This window comes from Cetorhinus maximus, chromosome 10, assembly GCF_964194155.1.
Source record: "Cetorhinus maximus chromosome 10, sCetMax3.hap1.1, whole genome shotgun sequence".
Classification (NCBI taxonomy): Eukaryota; Metazoa; Chordata; class Chondrichthyes; order Lamniformes; family Cetorhinidae; genus Cetorhinus; species Cetorhinus maximus.
In genome coordinates, this window is record NC_135888.1 from 48,610,353 (window position 1) to 48,630,483 (window position 20,131).

Genomic DNA, 20,131 nt, shown 5'->3' on the forward strand with positions numbered 1-20,131 from the left:
TCCTGATCAGTCTTGATGCAGTTAAGTGGCAGACGGGCTCCTCCTATTAAAAACTTGGGGAGGGAGAAAAAACAAGTGATAAGCATAAAGTTACCCAAATAAATGACAAAGTATTTAGGTTACAAGACTACCAAGGAGCATTCCAGAGGCACAAAAATAACATGTAAAATAGTGTCTCAGCATTTCTATTCTGTGCACAGTCACGCAACCACAAACAAGCCTCCTTTCAACACAATGTCAGCAAAACCAACAATCCTTGCACAACACGTTAAAAAAAGTGACACACGTCCTCTTCCATGCAAATTTCACACGTATCTGGAACAGCAGTTAGAGGGGTCCCTATGTACTCAACATGTGGGAGGAGCGTCTGCAAGGATTCCATAACCTAAACCTTATGATCATTTAGTGAAAAAATTGTGTCTATATTGATGTACATTTTTATTATTCGTATGGCTGGGGAAACAGTTACAGTTTGGTGTTGAGGTTAGCAATCCATTCATTGGTTTCAGCTGACACAGTGTGAATGATTGTGACACCACCAGGAATGGATCTCTCAGGGCAGGAGTTCAGTATGTGGGCAATGGTCTGACATGGATGGCCACAGTCACAATTTCTGTTCCTCATGTTCCACTTGTGGAGGAAGTGACCACATCTTCCCTGGCCCATCCTCGAGAGGTTGAGGGTTGTCCAGATTTTCTGTGGAAGGTTGAAACCTGGGACCACTAGGGTCAGTTACCAGGTTGCAGTTGATGTTGCAGTCAACCAGGAATTGAGAGGGGAACTGTCGTCAGTTTGTAGGGTGTGGAGTATATTCCAGTAGGGTTACGGAATTTCAGACAAATGTGTGGGGGTTTTTTGAAGTCCTGTGTCAATGGGAGTGCTTTGAGCTGTCAGCCAGTGGGGTTGTTTTGAGGAAGATCCCTGCGGTCATCGGGAGGTTCAATGTGTCCTAGCACAGGAAGGGGACTCAGCAATTAATAACTGCTAGTAGACTTGGCAGACTCCAGAAATACTTCACACGTATCTGGAACAGCAGCTAGAGGGGTCCCTATGTACTCAACATGTGGGAGGAGCATCTGCAAACCTCAAAATTCAACCTAAAGTACTCGACTAATGACAAAGTGCTAGGAACCTTTGTGTACTTGGCAGAAACAGTCAACATATTCCTGACTCAATTACGGAAGTCAGGGCTGGTTATTTTCAAACAAAAGAGGAGAAGCGGTTACAAAGGTTGGGAGCTAGGGTCATCAGGTTCTGCAGGAAGTACTACAGCTAGCTGCACATTAATCTGAGAATCCAGGGGCTGCTGAAGAGCCATCTTACTTTGACAATTAGCTTGTTGCAATTTAGTTCTGCAAAACAGCAGTGAGGAAAGAAAAATGTGAACTCTGATTGCTGATGACCTTTCAGCAGGAAAAAGGCATTTAAACTCTACATTCCAACACAATTCTCGATTATTAATTTAAAAAGGTGAAACAAAGAGGGTGATGAGGCCTATCAGAACAACAGCACTCATGATAATACTTCCTATTGCTCACAAATTCTCCAAGCAGTGTTAGCGGATCAAAATTGTGAACAAATCAGTCATCTTTTCACCAGAGTCTAAAATATCAAAGAGGTCTTTACTTAGGTTCACTGCATTCTTGCCTCTGAAACAGGTGGTCATGGATTCAAGCCCCACTCTGGACACTTAAGCACAATGCTGACATTTCAGATAAAACATGAGTGTGTTGTACACATTCTAGGGCACTGGTGTACAACAATTGGTACAACAACTGAGGCAATTGGTTCCTGCCACACACACTATTTTCTAGCCACTGACTCCATCCCTCTCCCTGGCAACTGTCTGAGGCTGAACCAGACCGTTCACAATCTCGGTATTGTATTTGACTCTGAGATTAGCTTCTGATCATAAATCCATATCATCAAGACCGACTACTTCCATTTCTATCTTTGCCTGACACAAACCGTGTTCTTGCTGGTGAAACTCACATCCATGCCTTTGTTCCTTCTGGACTGGACTACTCCAATGCTCTTCTGGCCTACTTTCCACCTTCCACCCTACATAAACTTGAGCTGATCCAAAAATCTGCTGCCTGCATCCAAACTCACACCAAGTCCTGTTCATCCATCACCTGTGCTTACTGACCTACAGTGCTTCCCGGTCCGGCAACTCTTCAATCTTAAAATTTTAATCATTGCTTTCAAATCCCTCCATAGCCTCGTCCCTCCCTATCTCAGTAACTTCCTTCAGTCTACAAACTTTCAAGATCTCTACGCTCCTGCAACTCTGGGTTATCACACATCTCCAAATTTAATCACAGCCATGTCTTCTGCTATCACTGCCCTAAGCACTGGAATTCCCTCCCTCTTTTCTCCTTTAAGATGCTCCTTAAAATCTACCTCTTTGCCCCAGTTTTTGATCAGCAGCCCTAAAATCTCGCTGTGGCTCACTGCCAAATTTTGTTTGATGACATTCCTGTGAAGTGCCTTGGGGTGTTTCATTATGTTAAAGGCACTATTTTTTTTTCATTCATGAGATGTGGGCTTCGCTGGCTGGGCCAGCATTTATTGCCCAACCTTAGTTGCCCTTCAGAAGGTGGTGGTGAGCTGCCTTCTTGAACCGCTGCAGTCCACTATGTAAATGCAAGTTGTTGCTATCACATTGCCAATTGGAGATCCAGGTGTGCACAAATTGGCTGTGCATTTACCTACATTATAACAGTAACTACACTTCAAAAGTACTTCATTGGCTGTAAAGTGCTTTGTGACAACCTGAGGTTGTGAGAGGCGCTTTACAAATGCAAGCTCTTTCTTTTTGCTTTAGGCCAGGAGTTCCAGGCTGTAGCAGACTTTGCTGGTCAGGTTCCTTGCTATATTAAGCATCAACTTTAGGATTATATTTGGATAATAACTGCTTTGCAAGAGATGCCAAATCCACACTGGTTCGACATCTTACAGGTCCCTAGGGCAAGAGTGCTTTTCAATGGAATTGCTCCAAATTAATGAAGTTCTGTTGAACAGAATTATAATGGTCAGCAAAATTAACAAGGAGACAGTGTCCAATAAATGGAGAATTGGAAAAATTTATGGCACCTAGCTACAAGAGCTGGCAGCAGTCTCACTAAAACAAAATAGAACTCTGACTCATTTTAACATTCATCCCACCACCTGCCTGCCCCTTACAGCAAGCTCTAATTGAGGAGGAAAGAAATGCTTTTGAATTTCCAGTAGTTGATTTAAACTATGACACATGCTGTAGCTAACAGCATAAGACATGAACACCTGAAACAAAGCCAGAATTGGCCACAGATGGAATGAGCAGAGGACCCAAATCACTATAGCAAAAGTGCAGAATCTCAGACACTCAATTACACACAATCCAAAGCATGTTTGCCTGTGCACTTTCATACAAGTGCTGGCTGGATCCCTCTAGCAAAACAACACTACAACTTGTAGCAACACAACCAAACACACCACAGCAATCACATTCCCTTAAAATAATCTGCAAGCTTTACCATGCTTTATGCTTACACTGCCCATTCTGAAAAATAGAAGCAGCCTAATGGAACTGTAATGCATCTCCTTGCAGTTTAAGTAAAAGATTACTAAAGTATTTTAAAATGTTTACAATATGAACAACAGCAATTTATGTAACCAATAAATATATACTGATAATAAAATCAAACAGCCAGAGGGATAGTTTTACCAATACTGATGGTCCTTTCTTTGTTCGCGATGTGTTCTGGTGTAGGTAGTCGGTGTAGATGTCAGGCTAAAATACATAATGTTTTCTATCCCCTCAACAGCCTCTTCTCTGGCAGGGCAAGTCCCCAACCCAGATTGCCACCATGATTCAGCCTGACATACACAACATGCAGCACAGAAACAGGCCATTCGGCCCAAAATGTTCTATGCTGGTATATGCTCCACATGCACTTCCTCCTATGCTTCATTGACCCCTTCATCTATCCTGATCAGCATATCCTTCTATTTCTTTCTCCCTCATATTCTTATCCGGTTTCCCCTTAAAATTAATCTAAGTTATGTGCCTCAACTATTGCTAGTTCCACATTCTCACCACTCTCTGGTTAAGTTTCGCCATAATTCCCGATTGGATTTGTTAATAAGTATCTTGCATTTCTCTACAAATCTTCTTCATAATCTTAAAGATCAGGTCAAGTTTCCCTCCTGCCTTCTGTTTTCTAGAGAAAAGAGTCCAAGCCTGTTCAATCGTTCCTGATAGGTATAACCTCTCAATTCTGATATTATCTTTGTAAATCTTTTTTGCACCTTCTCCAGTGCCTTTATCATTTCTATAATAGAGAACAGAAATGTTCACAGGTTAATCTAATCAAAGTTCCATATAATTTAACGTAACTTCTCAGCTTTTCAATACTATCCCTCAAAATGAACCGCAGTGTTTTGCTTGCCTTTTTTTTAAAGGATCTTACTAGCCTGCATCACTATTTTTACTGATTGGTGTGTTATACTCCTAGATCCCTTTGCTGCTCTACCCCAGTTAGGCTCTTATTTTCCAAAAAGTACGTGGCCACCTTACCCTTCCTCTCCAAATGAACTCCCTCACTTATCAGCATTGAGATGTCTATCAACAAATGTAAGGCTTATTAAACTCCTTCTGAAAAAATGATTCTGTGCATGGAAATCATTGTTCTAGATTCTGAAGTAAAACCTTTGAGACATTTTCAGAACAAATGATTTTATTCACAAATCCTTAAACATGTAGGGAATAGGAAGGATAATGTCCTGTCTTTTCATATCAAAACACAGGTAAGAGATGCTTACTTTTTATTGTTTTACTCAGTTACACAGTCATATATTGTTGATAGTGTGCAGTAATATTGAGCAATAGGAAGTATGCCTCAAGTAGCAGCTTACAGGGCAGCCCAGGGGTCTGGGTCTTGAGTGGCATAGGTTTTAACCCTTCTGGATGCCTGTCAGAGTGAGTTTGATCTCCATTTTTAATGTTCCAGATGCGTTACAAATTAGAGAAACAGACATCTTAATTTGTTATACACTGCACCCCATCACAAACCCCTCAAATCCTTTTCTTCTGTCTTGGTTTTGCCTTCCTAATTACAATACCAAATGGACAGCTACACAGCACCAAGAACACTAGTTTAAACTTTCAGGCTTGCAACATCACATTGTCAGGTTAATGTCAAACTGAAGGTCACACTTTACACAGTCTTGTTCCAGAGCCATTTCAAATCTTAAATTATCTATGGCTGATGGCTCGCACAGAGTCAAACCAGGAAACCACACCTCAGTTATTTATGCTAGCCCAATGGGAAGCGGCCTTTGCACTTGAAGCTTTGGTCACATACGATGAACAGAAATGACTTTTGGCCCCACCAGATGACTCATCGTCATCATGTCATCCAAGTGATTAGTTACACAGGATAATAGCAAGCTCACATTTTTTATATCGAAATCCATTTGCCTCTGAGCAACTGGTGAAATGTAAAGCTTATAAACTGCCCTTCTTAAATAAATGACTGTCGAAATCATTCCACTAACCTCTGAAGTTATACTTTAGACATTTTCAGAATAGTTTTATTCATAAATATTCAAAAAGTTGGGCAATGGGAAGGATAAACTGTCTTTCCATACCAAAACACACTGGTCAAACAGCAAGAGGCAGAGTGAGAAGATAAGGAACTGGAGATAACTTCCTTATTACTAAATCTGGGTTACTAATTTACAATGTATCAGCATAATAATCTTAAAAAATGAAGTATTTCCAGCAAAGAATTCAATATTAGCACCCCACCTTTAGACTTGGGCATACCACAGGCTCAATACTCAGCCCCAAACTGTAAATCTTATATCCCAACACCCATTCCACACAACGTAATGACGCATTTCCCCAGCATATACCCAATACCTGTGAAAGTAAAATATGCCCCAGTACCTGCCTCTCACGCTTAGGTGTACGAAAAGGCCCAGTACAAATTTCTCACATGCAGATATTCTTGGCACCTCATCCATTGTTATGCCACATGCTTAGTAACCCATCCATCATGTACAGGTCATCTCAATGCAAATGTTAAGCCTAGGAATAATGGACTAAGAGCACTTGGTATTTTGTGCGTGCTAATGTCTAGCTGAGAACTCCAACAGCAGCATGGTGAGATTCCCTGTAATACTCTGAACAAATGGTACCAAAGGAAAGTTTCTACACAGGGAGATTCTAAACCCGAACTTGACAGAAGGAAATAAAAAACCTCAATATTTTAATTCAGATTGCAGTCCTCCAAGATGACCCCCATTTACTTGGCCCTTTCGTGAAATCCAATTTTTCTAACCACTTGCGACAGATTTACTATCACGGTGACCGAGCATCACACAATTTCCATTCTGGCCTTATTAACAGTTCATCCTACAATAAATAGGCTTCATTAGTATTCACTCACTCCACCACCGACACACAGCGGCGGCAGTGTGTAAGAGATACAAGATGCACTGCAGCAACTCACCAAGGCTCCTTCCGAACCCGTGACCTCTACCACCTAGAAGGACAAGGGCAGCAGATGCAAGGGAACACCACCACTCACAATTTCCCCTCTCAGCCACATATCATCCTCATGTGGAACTATATTGTCGTGCCTTCACTGTGTCTGGGTCAAAATCCTGGAACTCCCTTCCTAACAGCACTGTGGGACAGGGTCAAAATACAGAAGGGCAGCAGCTTGAAATGTCACAAGTAGCCTGCAAGAAAGCAACGATGAGGCGAAAAATTCAAGAAAGGTCACCCCCATACAATATTACCTTTCATTATGGCTCCTCCGTTGTCCAAATAGGTCTGAGCAATTGCAGGAACAAATGTCTCATTGAGAGCCGGAAAACGATGCAGAGTTTCATTGGAGAAGCAGCAAGCGAGGGGCAGACAGAGCCTGTGAGGAACTGTTCCTCCAATCACAGATTCTGTCTCTCCCATGCTTCCTCCTCCAATCACAGGTTCCCTCCCTCCTGCTCTTGCTGCTCCACCAGAAACAATGTTTGGAGGGGCAGCAGAGAGGGAGCCTGTGAATGGAAGAGCTGGAGCACCAAGCATGGGAAGACAGGAGAATCAAAACCAAAAAACAAACTTTTCAGCAAGCTGAAGGGAAAAAGAAAGAAACAGACAATTCTCTTTGAAGCAAGACCTCAGAACTTGGGAGTCAATGGATAGTTGACACTTTTCCTCCCTCTAGAATTATTTATTTTTCTTCTTTTCTTGACGGAGTCTACTCTTGAAGAATTTTGACGAAAGTAGAGAGTCATGACCAATGAGAATCACCCCTTGTCTCAGTATGACTGCTTAATGTGTTCAGGGAAAAGGCTACAAAGCCTAAAGTGCAGGACAAATCGATTCCTGAACTCATTTGTGCCCTTCTCTATCAGAGCTTTTAACAGGAGTTTGATGTTGATGAGGATATGTACTCAGGATGGGACTCACTGACTGATTATTTTAGTTTAGTAAAAACAATTCCAGTGCATATTTTAATTAAAGTTAGATCTCTGTGTTAGGGTAATTTTCTTTCTTTTATTGATTTTATTCATTTCTATGCAATTTTTTTAACGTATAAACATTGCACCCAAAATTAATTTCCTTATGGGCAACAAAGTGAAATTGACAAAATAAAATTCTTTTCCAGTTGTGTGCTTTTTATTGAGCAGGAAAGGGAGCTGCTTCTGGCAGCTGCCAAGGCTGATGGACTGAGGTAAGCTTTTGTTTAATTATTTAAAAGTAAATAGTCCCCTTCCTACTCCTCTCCCAGTTACAACAATCCTCTTATTTCAATATAAAAGAAAAAGAGAATTGGGATCTCAGCATTGCCACCAGCAGATCCAGAGGGGAAAGGGAGGCCAAGATGGCCATCGACCCAATACAGGTAAAGTGGCTCTGACTGCAAGAGAGAGGGAGCGAGAGTGTGACACTGGAAGGAGACGGAGGATTGGGGGGCAAGGGGGCCTCTCAGGGCAAGACAGAGAAGGAGAGAGGGTGTCTGGGCAACAGGCAACATTGTTCACTTTCACAGTTACAGCTTATTTTATTTCTTTATGGATAGGAGTTACCAATTCTTTTAAATAGGTCTTAATTTTTCCTTCTAAAACCCTCTTCCTGGGCTTGGCTTTTGAGTTGACAAAGTACTGCTGAAACAGTAACCAAATAAAAAGGAAAAAGTTAAATCCTTTCTAATGACTTTCTTCCTCTTCTATATTTGCCCAATAAGTTATTTTGCAAGTAAATTTTTAAGTAGAGATCTAGGGTAGAGGGAGAAAAAATATTGCGGGAGAAATCCCGTTTTTTTGTTCCCCTTAAATTTTTCTTTAAACACTTCTGCTATAGAACCGTCTCTCAGTATACAAGCTTTTCTAGCTGCTGGTTAGCATGTATTTTCTTTTTTCATTTTGATGTGTAGAAAAAGTTGGGAGTCTAGACAATTCAGAGGAGCCCAACCCTGAGTGCATTTTAATATCAGCCACAGGAGGAGGTCGACATGGTGGAGTGGGAGGGGGTGAATGAAGAAAAATTGTTTAATTGCTGTTGGCTTCTTGGACACCTGCCCAGCACCGAGTCGCTCCGTTCTTTAATATCCTTTAATGGAGGCATAGAGCAAGTTTGCAAATTCTTGCATCGTGAAGAGTTTTGCTACTTACTTAGATCTTTTGGTCTGCTTTACCTTCAAGGAGCCCCTGAAAACTAAAGCGTAGTCCCTGAAAAATTCTTGAAAAGAGCTGTAAAAAAAAAAAAATTTTGACCCCTGTTGTGGGAGCACCTATACTACACAGATTAAATGGGCTTCAAGGGAATGAGGCAATAAATGCTGGCTCTTCCGATGATGCCTACATCCCATGAATCAGTTAAAAAAATCCCACAAGAATGACAATCTGGAAATGCATAGTGTACAGCGGCAAGTTTGCTCAGTTCCAGTTTCCGGCTGCTCTGAAAACAATATCTCTCAGGAAGTCATGCAGCAAAAGCAATGCAAACTGTTCGGACGGGTTAAAAAAAAAAAGCATCTGCATTTCAAATAAGATTGCAATTTCTGAAGTGGCCAGCAAAGATGAACTTTGAGAGGCTCCAGGATTATTCCTGGTAAAAGCAGTCATTGTCTAAATTAAACTCAAAATATTCCCCTTCATGGGTCAAATCAGATACTGCCCAGATAATAATAGTAGGCCCCCAAACAGTCAGGGAGAGCTAGAGGATCAAATGTGTAATCAAGTTTCAGAGAAGTGCAAGAATAGTAAGGCAGTAATAGTAGGGGATTTCAACTACCCAAATATTAACTGGGATAGTTTTAGTGTTCAAGGTAGGGAGGGAGCAAAATTCTTAAGTTGCATCCAGGAGAACCTTTTTTAGCCAGTACGTAGAAAGCCCAAGGGAGGAGGCAATTCTGGAACTAATATTCGGAAATGAGCCCGGACAGATGGAATGCATCTCAGTAAGGGAGCATTTGAGAGGTAGTGACCATATCTCAGTTAGATTTAGGATCGTTTTGGAAAAGGATAAGGTTGGCCCAAGAATAAAAGTTCTAAACTGGGGAAAGGCTAATTTTACTAAGATGAGATATGATTTGGCCAAGTGGACTGGGCTATCTGCTTGTAGATAAAACTGTGTCAGAGCAGTGGGAGGCATTCAAAGAAGAATAGCGAGAGTACAGGGCAAAAATGTTCGCATAAAGACAAAGTGTGGGGACCAAGTCCAGAGAACCCTGAATGTCAAGGGACATAAAGGTTAGGGTTAAGAAAAAAAGAGAAACTAATGGCAGATACAGAGGGCTCAATATGGCAGAGTCCTTAGGGGAATATAAAAAGTGCAGGGGTAACTTAAAAAGGAAATTAGAAAAGCTAAGAGTGCATGAGAAAGCATTGGTGGGTAGAATAAAGGAAAACCCAAAGGGTTTTTTTTAATTATATGAAGAGCAAGAGAATAACTAGAGAAAAAGTAAGGCCAATTAGGGACCACAGAGGTAATCTGTGTGTGGACCCGAAAGATATGGGTACAGTCCTCAATTAATACTTTAAGTCAGTCTTCACAATGGAAAAGGACGATGCAGGCATAGACATCAGGGGAGGACTGTGAAATATTAGGGGAAATTAACATGGAGAGGGAGGAGGTACTAGCGGGTTTAGCAGCCTGAAAAATTGATAAATCCACAGGTCCGGATGAGATGTATCCCAGGCTGTTGAAGGAGGCAAGGGAAGAAATATCAAGGGCCCTGGCAGTAATTTTCAAATCCTCTCTGGCCACAGGTGAGGTGCCAGAGGACTGGAGGACTGTTAACATTGTCCCATTATTAAAAAAAGGGAGGAAGGGGCAGACCAAGAAATTACAGGCCTGTCAGTCTAATCTCAGTAGTGGGGAAGTTACTAGAAAGATTTCCAAGGGACAGAATATATCTGCACTTGGAGAAACATGGATTAACCAGGAAACAAAAACAGAATTACCTGGAAAAACTCAGCAGATCTGGCAGCATCGGCGGAGAAGAAAAGAGTTGACGTTTCGAGTCCTCACGACCCTTCAACAGAACTGAGTAAAATTAGGAGAGGGGTGAAATATAAGCTGGTTTAAGGGGGGTGGGGGCAGAAGTTGGGGGGGGGTGGGGGAGTTGGTTGTAGGGACAAGCAAGCAGTGATAGGAGCAGATAATCAAAAGATGTCACAGACAAAGGAACAAAGAGGTGTTGAAGGTGGTGATATTATCTAAACGAATGTGCTAATTAAGAATAGATGGCAGGACACTCAAGGTACAGCTCTAGTGGGGGTGGGGTGGAAAGACTGACAGGGCATAAAAGGTGTAGATTTAAAAATAATGGAAATAGGTGGGAAAAGAAAAATCTACATAAATTATTGGAAAAAACAAAAGGGAGGGGTAAGAAACGGAAAGTGGGTGGGGATGGAGGAGGGAGTTCAAGATCTAAAGTTGTTGAATTCAATATTCAACCCGGAAGGCTGTAAAGTGCCTAGTCGGAAGATGAGGTGCTGTTCCTCCAGTTTGCGTTGGGCTTCACTGGAACAATGCAGCAAGCCAAGGACAGACATGTGGGAAAGAGAGCAGGGTGGAGTGTTAAAATGGCAAGCGACAGGGAGGTTTGGGTCTTTCTTGCGGACAGACCGCAGGTGTTCCGCAAAGCGGTCACCCAGTTTACGTTTGGTCTCTCCAATGTAGAGGAGACCGCATTGGGAGCAACGAATGCAGTAGACTAAGTTAGGGGAAATGCAAGTGAAATGCTGCTTCACTTGAAAGGAGTGTTTGGGCCCTTGGACGGTGAGGAGAGAGGAAGTGAAGGGGCAGGTGTTGCATCTTCTGCGTGGGCATGGGGAGGTGCCATAGGTGGGGGTTGAGGAGTGATGGAGGAGTGGACCAGGGTGTCCCAGAGGGTACAATCCCTACAGAATGCCGCCAGTGGGGGTGAAGGGAAGATGTGTTTGGTGGTGGCATCATGCTGGAGTTGGCGGAAATGGCGGAGGATGATCCTTTGAATACGGAGGCTGGTGGGGTGATAAGTGAGGACAAGGGGGACCCTATCATGTTTCTGGGAGGGAGGAGAAGGCGTGAGGGCGGATGCGCGGGAGATGGGCCAGACACGGTTGAGGGCCCTGTCAACCACCGTGGGTGGAAAACCTCGGTTAAGGAAGGAGGAGGACATGTCAGAGGAACTGTTTTTGAAGGTAGCGTCATCAGAACAGATGCGACGGAGGCGAAGGAACTGAGAGAATGGGATGGAGTCCTTACAGGAAGCGGGGTGTGAGGAGCTGTAGTCGAGGTAGCTGTGGGAGTCGGTAGGCTTGTAATGGATACTGGTGGACAGTCTATCACCAGAAATTGAGACAGAGAGGTCAAGGAAGGGAAGGGAAGTGTCAGAGATGGACCATGTGAAAATGATGGAGGGGTGGAGGTCGGAAGCAAAATTAATAAATTTTTCCAGGTCCCGACGAGAGCATGAAGCAGCACCGAAGTAATCATCAATGTACCGGAGAAAGAGTTGTGAGAGGGGGCCAGAGTAGACTGGAACAAGGAATTTTCCACATACCCCATAAAGAGACAGGCATAGCTGGGGCCCATGTGGGTACCCATAGCCACACCTTTTATTTGGAGGAAGTGAGAGGAGTTAAAGGAGAAATTGTTCAGTGTGAGAACAAGTTCAGCCAGATGGAGGAGAGTATGGTGGATGGGGATTGTTCGGGCCTCTGTTCAAGGAAGAAGCTAAGGGCCCTCAGACCATCCTGGTGGGGGATGGAAGTGTAGAGGGATTGGACGTCCATGGTGAAGAGGGAGCGGTTGGGGCCAGGGAATTGGAAATTGTTGATGTGACGTAAGGTGTCAGAGGAATCACAGATGTAGGTGGGAAGGGACTGGACAAGGGGAGAGAGAAGGGAGTCAAAATAACGAGAAATGAGTTCCGTGGGGCAGGAACAGGCTGACACGATCGGTCTGCCGGGACAGTTCTGATTGTGGATTTTGGGTAGGAGGTAGAAGCGGGCTGTCCGAGGTTGGGCGACTATCAGGTTGGAAGCTGTGGGAGGAAGATCTCCAGAGGAGATGAGGTCAGTGACAGTCCTGGAAACAATGGCTTGATGTTCAGTGGTGGGGTCATGGTCCAGGGAGAGGTAGGAGGAATGTATTAATCAGGGATAGTCAGCATGGATTTATTACGGGAAGGTTATGTTTGACAAATTTGACTGAATTCTTTGAGGAGGCAATCAGGAGTGTTGATGAGGGTAATGATGTGGTCTACATGGACTTTAGGAAGGCTTTCGATAAGGTCCCTCATGGCAGACTGGTCAAGAAAGTAAGAGCCCATGGGATCCAAGGCAAAGTGGCACGTTGGATCCAAAATTGGCCGAGAGGCAGGAACCGGAGCGTGTTGGTAGAAGGATGTTTCTGTGACTGGAAGTCTGTTTCCAGTGCGGTTCCACGGGGCTTGGTGCTGGGGCCCTTGCTGTTTGTGGTGTACATAAATGATTTGGACTTAAATGTAGGGGATATGACCAAGAGGTTCGCAGATGGCATGAAAATTGGTAGGGTGGTAGACAGTGAGGAGGATAGACGTAAACTGCAGGAGGATATCAATGGACTGGTCAGGTGGGCAGAGCAGTGGCAAATGGAATTCAACCCAGCAAAGTGTGAGGTAATGCACTTGGGGAGGGCTAACAAGGCAAAGGATTACACGATGAATGGTAGGACCCTGGAAAGTACTGAAGATCAGAGGGACCTTAGTGTGCATATCCACAGATCCCTGAAGGTAGCAGGGCAGGTAGGTAAGGTGATTAAGAAGGCATATGGGGTACCTGCCTTTAATTAGCCGAGGCATAAAATACAAGAGCAGGGAGGCTACGCTGGAACTGTATAAAACACTGGTTAGGTCACAACTGGAGTACTGCGTACAGTTCTGGTCACCACATTATAGGAAGGATGTGATTGTACTGGAGAGGGTGCAGAGGAGATTTACCAGGACGCTGCCTGGGCTGGAGGGTCTGAGCGATGAGGAAAAATTGGATAGGCTGGGGTTGCTTTCCTTGGAGCAGCAAAGGCAGAAAGGGTCCTGATAGAGGTGTATAAGATTAAGAGGGGCATAGATAGGGTGGATAGGAAGGCACTTTTCCCATTAATAGTGGCGCCAATAACATGGGGACATAGATTTAAGGTAAGAGGTAGAAGACTGAGAGGGGAGTTGAGGGGTATGTTTTTCACCCAGAGGGTGGTCAGAGTCTGGAACTCACTGCCAGAAAGGGTGGTTGAGTCAGAAACTCTCATAACATTTAAGAAGTATTTAGATTTTCACTTGTTTGGCATAGCCTCGAGGGCTACAGGCCAAGCGCTGGAAAATGGGATTAGTGTAGTCAGATCTTTGCTGACCGGCGTGGACACAATGGGCCGAATGGCCTCCTTCAGTGCTGTCAATGGCTATGAGTCTTTGAGGCTTATATAGAGTCATATAGAATGGTAACAGGAGGAGGCCATTCACCCCATTGTGTCCATGCCCCCTCTCTTGCAGCTACTCAGCTAGTCCCACTCTCCTGCCATTTCCCTGTAGCCCTGCAAATTACTTCTTTTGAAATAATTATCCAATTCCCTTTTTAAAGCCACAAGATCTGCCTCCGCCACACTCAGTTAATGCATTCTGGGCCCTAACCGCTCGCAATGAAAAAACGTTTTCCCCCATGTTGTCGCCTGTTCTTTGAGGATTGCTGACCACAAAGGTCTTATTGTACATGAAGAGCTAACACATTGTTTACATTCCTCACCCTATTGCTCATTTGATATAAATCACTGATCTAGGTATCTACTTCTCCATAACAGTATTTTTGAAAATGAAAAGTGAGAATGTCATCTATCTTAGCCATGGGCACTCAGCACAAGACTAGTATAATGTGGGACCTAACTAACAATCACTCTAGTGCATGGGATAGGATTGGGTAGGAGTTGGGGGATAATGAAACATAGAAAACAGGAGGAGTAGATCATTCAACCCTGCTCCAGCATTCAATATGATCATGGTTGGTCCTCTATCTCAACGCAATACTCCTGCTCTCTCCCCATATCCCTTGATGCCTTTATAGTCCAGAAATCTATCTATTTCCTTCCTAAGTATATTCATGAATTGGCCTCCACAGCCTTCTGTGGTAGAGAATTCCATAGGTTCACCACCCTCTGAGTGAAGAAATTTCTCATCTCTGTCCCAAATGGCCTACCCCGTAACCTGAGACTGTGACTACTTGTTCCAGACCCCCACCAGCCAGAGAAAACATCATCCCTGCATTCAGCCTGTCCTTCCCTGTCAGAATTTTATACGTTTCAATGAGATCCCCTCTCATTCTTTTAAACACCAGTGAATACAGGTCTAGTCGGCCCAATCTCTCAAAATACAATCCAGCCATCCCAGGAATCAGTCTGGTGAACCTTTGCTGCATTCCCTTTATGGCAAGTACGTCCTTTCTTAAGTAAGGAGACCAAAACTGCACACAAAACTCCAGGCCTTGTACAGCCGCAGTGAGACATCCTTGCTCCTGTACTCAAGTCCTCTCACAATGAAGGCCAACTTACCATTTGTTTTGCTGCATCTGCATGCTTGCTTTCAGTGATTGGTGTACAAGGATACCCAGGTCCCTTTGGACATCAACATTTCCCACTCTATCACCATTGAAATAATACTCTGCCATTCCGCTTTTCCTACCAAAGTGGATAACTTCACACTTATTCACGCTATACTGCATCTGCCATGTATTTGCCCACTCAATCAACCTGTCTAAATCACCTTGCAACCTCTTAACATCCTCCATAACACTCACGTTCCCACTAAGTTTCGTGTCGTCAGCAAACTTGGAAACATTACATGTGGTTCCAAATCATTGTTGTATATTGTGAATAGCTGGGGCCCAAGCACTGATCCCCACAGTACCCCATTAATCACCGCCTGCCACTCCAAAAATGACTCATTTATTCCTACTCTCTGTTTCCTGTCTGCTAACCAATTCTCAATCCATGTCAATATACTACCCCCAATCCCATGTACTTTAATTTGTACACTAACCTCTTACGTGCGACTTTATTAAAAGCTTTCTGAAAATCCAAATACACCACATCCACTGGTTCTCCCTTATCTATTCTGCTAGTTACATCCTCAAAAAACTCCAGTAGGTTTGTCAAACATGACTTCCCTTTCATAAACCCATGCTGACTTTGACTAATCCCGCTGATATTTTCTAAGTGTCCTGTTATCACACCCTTTATAATAGACTCTAGCATTTTCCCTACTACTGATGTTAGGCTAACTGGTCTGTAATTCGCTGTTTTCTCCCTCCCTCCATTTTTTTTTAAATAGTGGAATTACATTTGCCACCCTCCAATCTGCCAGGATTGTTTCAGAATCTACTGAATTTTGAAAGATGACAACCAACGCATCCAATATTTCCATGGCCACCTCCTTTAGGGGCAGCAGGGATTTCACTTTAAGGTTAAAGAATATTACTCTGCATGCTATACCATGTTTTACTAACGACTACCACTTTGTGATTGCTGTACTCTAGAGTATTCAAGGATGATGAAAAGAAAATGATCGCAAACTTTCACCCGGAGACCTTCTCTAGGACAAATCCAAGAGAATCAGTGCCGACCTATTCTTTTTCTTATAAATTCAAACCACACATGGGCGCCAAGATGTTATTTGAATCAGTAAGCCTACCTTCTTTCTCGTGGAACCAGCCTTGGACAAACAGGATCTCTCCAATGACAGATAGCCTCCAATCACCTGTATCTCCTCAGCAAGAGGATAGCGCTTCTTCAATAACACCCCCAGTTTGGCAAGTGATGGTTCAGGATCTTCCGCTGACTGATCATCAGTCCCATTTCCCTGAGAAATCTCATTTGTGTTGACAGAGGGCTGCAGTTCTTTACTAGCTGGCTTCCGTTGAGGAACAATGGTGAAGGTGTTTCCACTCTTTCGCTGCACAAAGGAGTGCTGTGGGCCACCAAATGATTCTTCAGCAGGCTTGTCCTTTGCTACAGTTGATTTGGCTCTAGTTGGCTGTTTGGAAGTTTCTTTCTCTTCTGTTACCAAGATATCATCTATGTTCGTGACTGGGAGGTCTTCTTCGATCAGAGGGGTCACTTTTTTAATGATTACAGTGGATTCAGCATTCCACTCTGCTTCTGACATCGCAGTAGGCAACACGCTAGTTGTTTCTTTCCCAAATGAAAGTTGATTATTCATGTGCTCAGAATAGACATCATAGCTACCACTTGATGTAGATTTATTCAAGGTGTCTTCATCCTTTGGCTTGAAATCTGCTTTTGGAAGAAGTGGCTCTCCAACAGGTAATTTTCCTTCCTTATACTGTTTATCAGATGGGCTGATCCTTTCCAAAGAAACAGCTGAAATTCTACTTGTTTGAACCTCAGAAATGGAAGCACCGTTTTCAATTTTTGGCTTTTCACAAGTTTTGTTCATGTCCCTATTATCACAAACTTCACTGGATGCCACACAGGCACCCACTTTCTTCTTTGGAATCACAACAAATGAGTTCCTGGACTGCTTTTTAAGGTTTGCTAGTGCCCTTGCCTGGATATCATCTTCTGGAATGGATGAAAAATCTGGAGGTTTGGCAGGTACAATTTCAAAAGAGTTGTTCAGGCTGGTGGAAGCAGACACATCATTGCACTGGTTTGGAGTTACTTTGGCTGAACCTTCCACTTTGTGGTTTTGGTTCACCTTCCCCGAGGGAGTGGCACTGGGTTTTGCAGATGACTGTCTGGAACCACCAGCTGTAGAGGGCTGGGGTGTCTCAGGACTTGATTTTGAAGCTTTCCTTTGATTTCCCTCATACTCTGACCTCCATGTACTAGTCCCTATGGAAACTTCACTGCTGGAAGCATTGATAGAATAAGGCACCCGGCCACTCCCAATTCCATTTGCATCCATCTGATCTTCACTCTGCACCTCTCCTTCATTCACAGAGAATGAATCGGTACCCACTAAATCGAGATCTGGGTGACCATTCTCTATTAATTTATTCTCCTTGGTGGTCCAATCCTTTAAGATGTTCTCGTTGTTCCTATGAGACGGAGTTTTCCTTGTGGGCGATTCTTTCTGCCTGAGCTGCCATCCATTAGCGGGCACACTCTCAAACTGCTTACGATAAGAGGACACAGAAAAGTGTCTGTCTTCAGACACAGTCTTATCACTGACATTCAGTTTAGCATTCTCCTGATCATGTAAGGCTACAGTGGGAACAGAAGGTGTGCGGCTAGGAGACAAAGGGGCAGAGTACTTGGTGGGCGAAGACAACGGGAAGGATTTAGGCGGGGACACGTTATCCAAGTGAGGGCCAGGAGACCTCAGATCCTCGGGGGATGGACTGACTCCAGCTCTGGACTGGCCTTCCTGCGACGCTGCTCCATGGCTCTGCTTGCTGACTGAGAGGGGTTTTGGCAAGACGAGTGGCTTTCTGTGCCGGTCCTTGGAGGGGGAGAAGCCGTCCAGCAGATTCTCCGTGCTCCGTGACCGGGTTGGCTTCACATACTTTTGGTCGAACTTCTCGAGCAGGCGGCTGACTTTGCCGTGCAGCTCGGCTGGCCTCGGCTCCTCGGCGCCCAGGGTGCTCAGGTTCTCCTCGCTCCGGCTCAGCGGGCCCTGGTAGACGAGCACCTCGGCCGCCCGGATCTCGGCCACGCTGCCCTGGCCGGCCCGGGACAGCAGCTCATTGACGGTGCTGAGGCGGGGCGGGCCGGCCTCGGGGAAGTAGTCGGGGTCGGACTCGATGATGATGATGTTGTCGGCCTGGATGGTGCGGACCCCCGGCATGTGGCTGTACAGCTCCAGCAGCTGCTGCACCGGCTTGGCCGAGGGGAAGCCGCCGCCTCCCGAGGCTTGGCGCTCGGCCAGCCGCCGCCGCCGCTCCCGCTTGATGAAGGGGTTCTCCTGGAGGGGAGCGATGCTCTCCAGCAGCACGGCGCCCCCCTGAGCGGCCTCCGAGCCGGCCTCAACGCCAGCAGCAGCAGGCCTCCGGCCCGGCTCCCGGTCCACCTCTCCCGTCCGGTTGCTATGGGACGCCGCCCGGCTCGGGATCCAGCTCCGGCTGTCCGCCGCCGGGCTCGCCAGCTTGGCCTTCCTCCGCTCCAGGATCTCCCTCTTCCAGGCCGGCATCCTGGCGGTGTGGCCGGCCGCCGCCGCCTCCTGTCTGTGCGGCTGAGGGGGAGACGGTACCGGTCTCTGCTCACTCAACGACATCTCGCTCTCACTGACTGACGGACGGACGGTACTCCAGCTCCGCTCCTCCACCGGCCCACTGGCCACCGCGCTCCGCCCACACCCCTCCCCGTCTCCATGGAAACCACAAGAAGCCGGCAGAAGGGAAGCGGAGCTGAGGCTGCGTCACAGCGCCACCTGCCAAAAGAGGGCCCACATAGCACCACAGGATGATGACAGCGCAGGAGTAGGCCATTCAGCCCCTTCGTGTCCATGATAGCTCTCTGCAAGAGCAACTCCGCTAGTCCCACTCCCCCGCACTTTCTGTAACCCTGAATATTTTTCCTCTTCTGGTGTTTATCCAATTCCCTCTAACGCCTCTATTGATAAAGCCCACCTGCCACTCCATCTCCCTATGGTTCAACCTCCTTGGAAAGCAAGCACATTTCCACCACTTATATATTATTAATATATATATATATCATTGATATATATCAAGAAAAGCTGTGGTCCTAATATTGACCCCTAGGAACCCAACTGTATAGCTTCCTCCAGTCTGAAAAATACCAGTTCACCACCACTGTTTCCTGTCATTCAGTCATCTTGGAATTCATGATGCTACTGTTCAGCTTTGCTGACAAGCCTGTTATGTTGCATTTTATCAAATGCCTTTTGGAAGTCCATGTACATCACATCAAATGCATTACCCTCATCAACAATTCTGTTGTCTCATCGAAAAAACTCAATCAAGTTAGTTAAACATGATTCACCTTGCACAAATCCATGCTGGCTTCCCTTAATTAATCCACACTTGGCCAAGTGACTGTTAATTTTGTTCTGGATCAAAAACTTTCCTGCCACTAAGGTTAAACTGACAGGCCTGTAGTTGCTGGGCTTATCCTTACGCCTTTTTACTGTTTATATGCCTATAGAAAACTTCTAGATTTTATAGCTGCCTGTCTCTTTTCATATTCTCTCTTATTTTCTGAATCAAGTTGGGCAGAGAAACTGGAAGAGATCATTCATCCCATCCAGCCTGTTCTCACATTCAATGATATCATGGCTGATCAGCAACACAATTTCAACAATTTTAAAGAAAACCTAAATAATTTTAAATCTAATTCTTTAAACCAGTGTAATCTCTCTCCAATTTTCAAATGATACTCAGGATCAGTGTTCAGTTACCTTCAGCCTCATCTCCTTTAAAATCTATATCTCAGTACTTACTTGTAATCTAACTGGTCTTCACCACAGATCTTTCATCAACTCCCTCTCCCCTGGCTCTCACTGCATCAGTGCCTCTGCTGATTTGCTCAACAGTTCTCTTCGTTCTGCCCATGATGCTCTGTCCCTTTCTCCCACCATTAAGTCATTTACTACCTCCCACCATTGCCATTCATTGGTACAGAATCACAGAATAGTCCTCACTT

At 44.7% G+C, this 20,131-nt stretch overlaps 1 protein-coding gene across 1 annotated transcript in view; it reads right to left on the bottom strand.

Moving 5' to 3' along the window:
- Positions 1-18,895, bottom strand: part of tprn (taperin) — a 65,988-nt gene extending 47,093 nt beyond the window's left edge. Inside the window, exons 1-2 of the mRNA XM_078549727.1 lie at positions 16,200-18,895; positions 8,691-8,745 (exon numbers count right to left, since the gene is read on the bottom strand). Coding sequence (XP_078405853.1) covers positions 8,691-8,745; positions 16,200-18,743 — 2,599 coding nt within the window. The 5' untranslated portion in view covers positions 18,744-18,895. The remainder of the gene's footprint in view (positions 1-8,690; positions 8,746-16,199) is intronic.
- Positions 18,896-20,131: the final 1,236 nt, after the last annotated feature.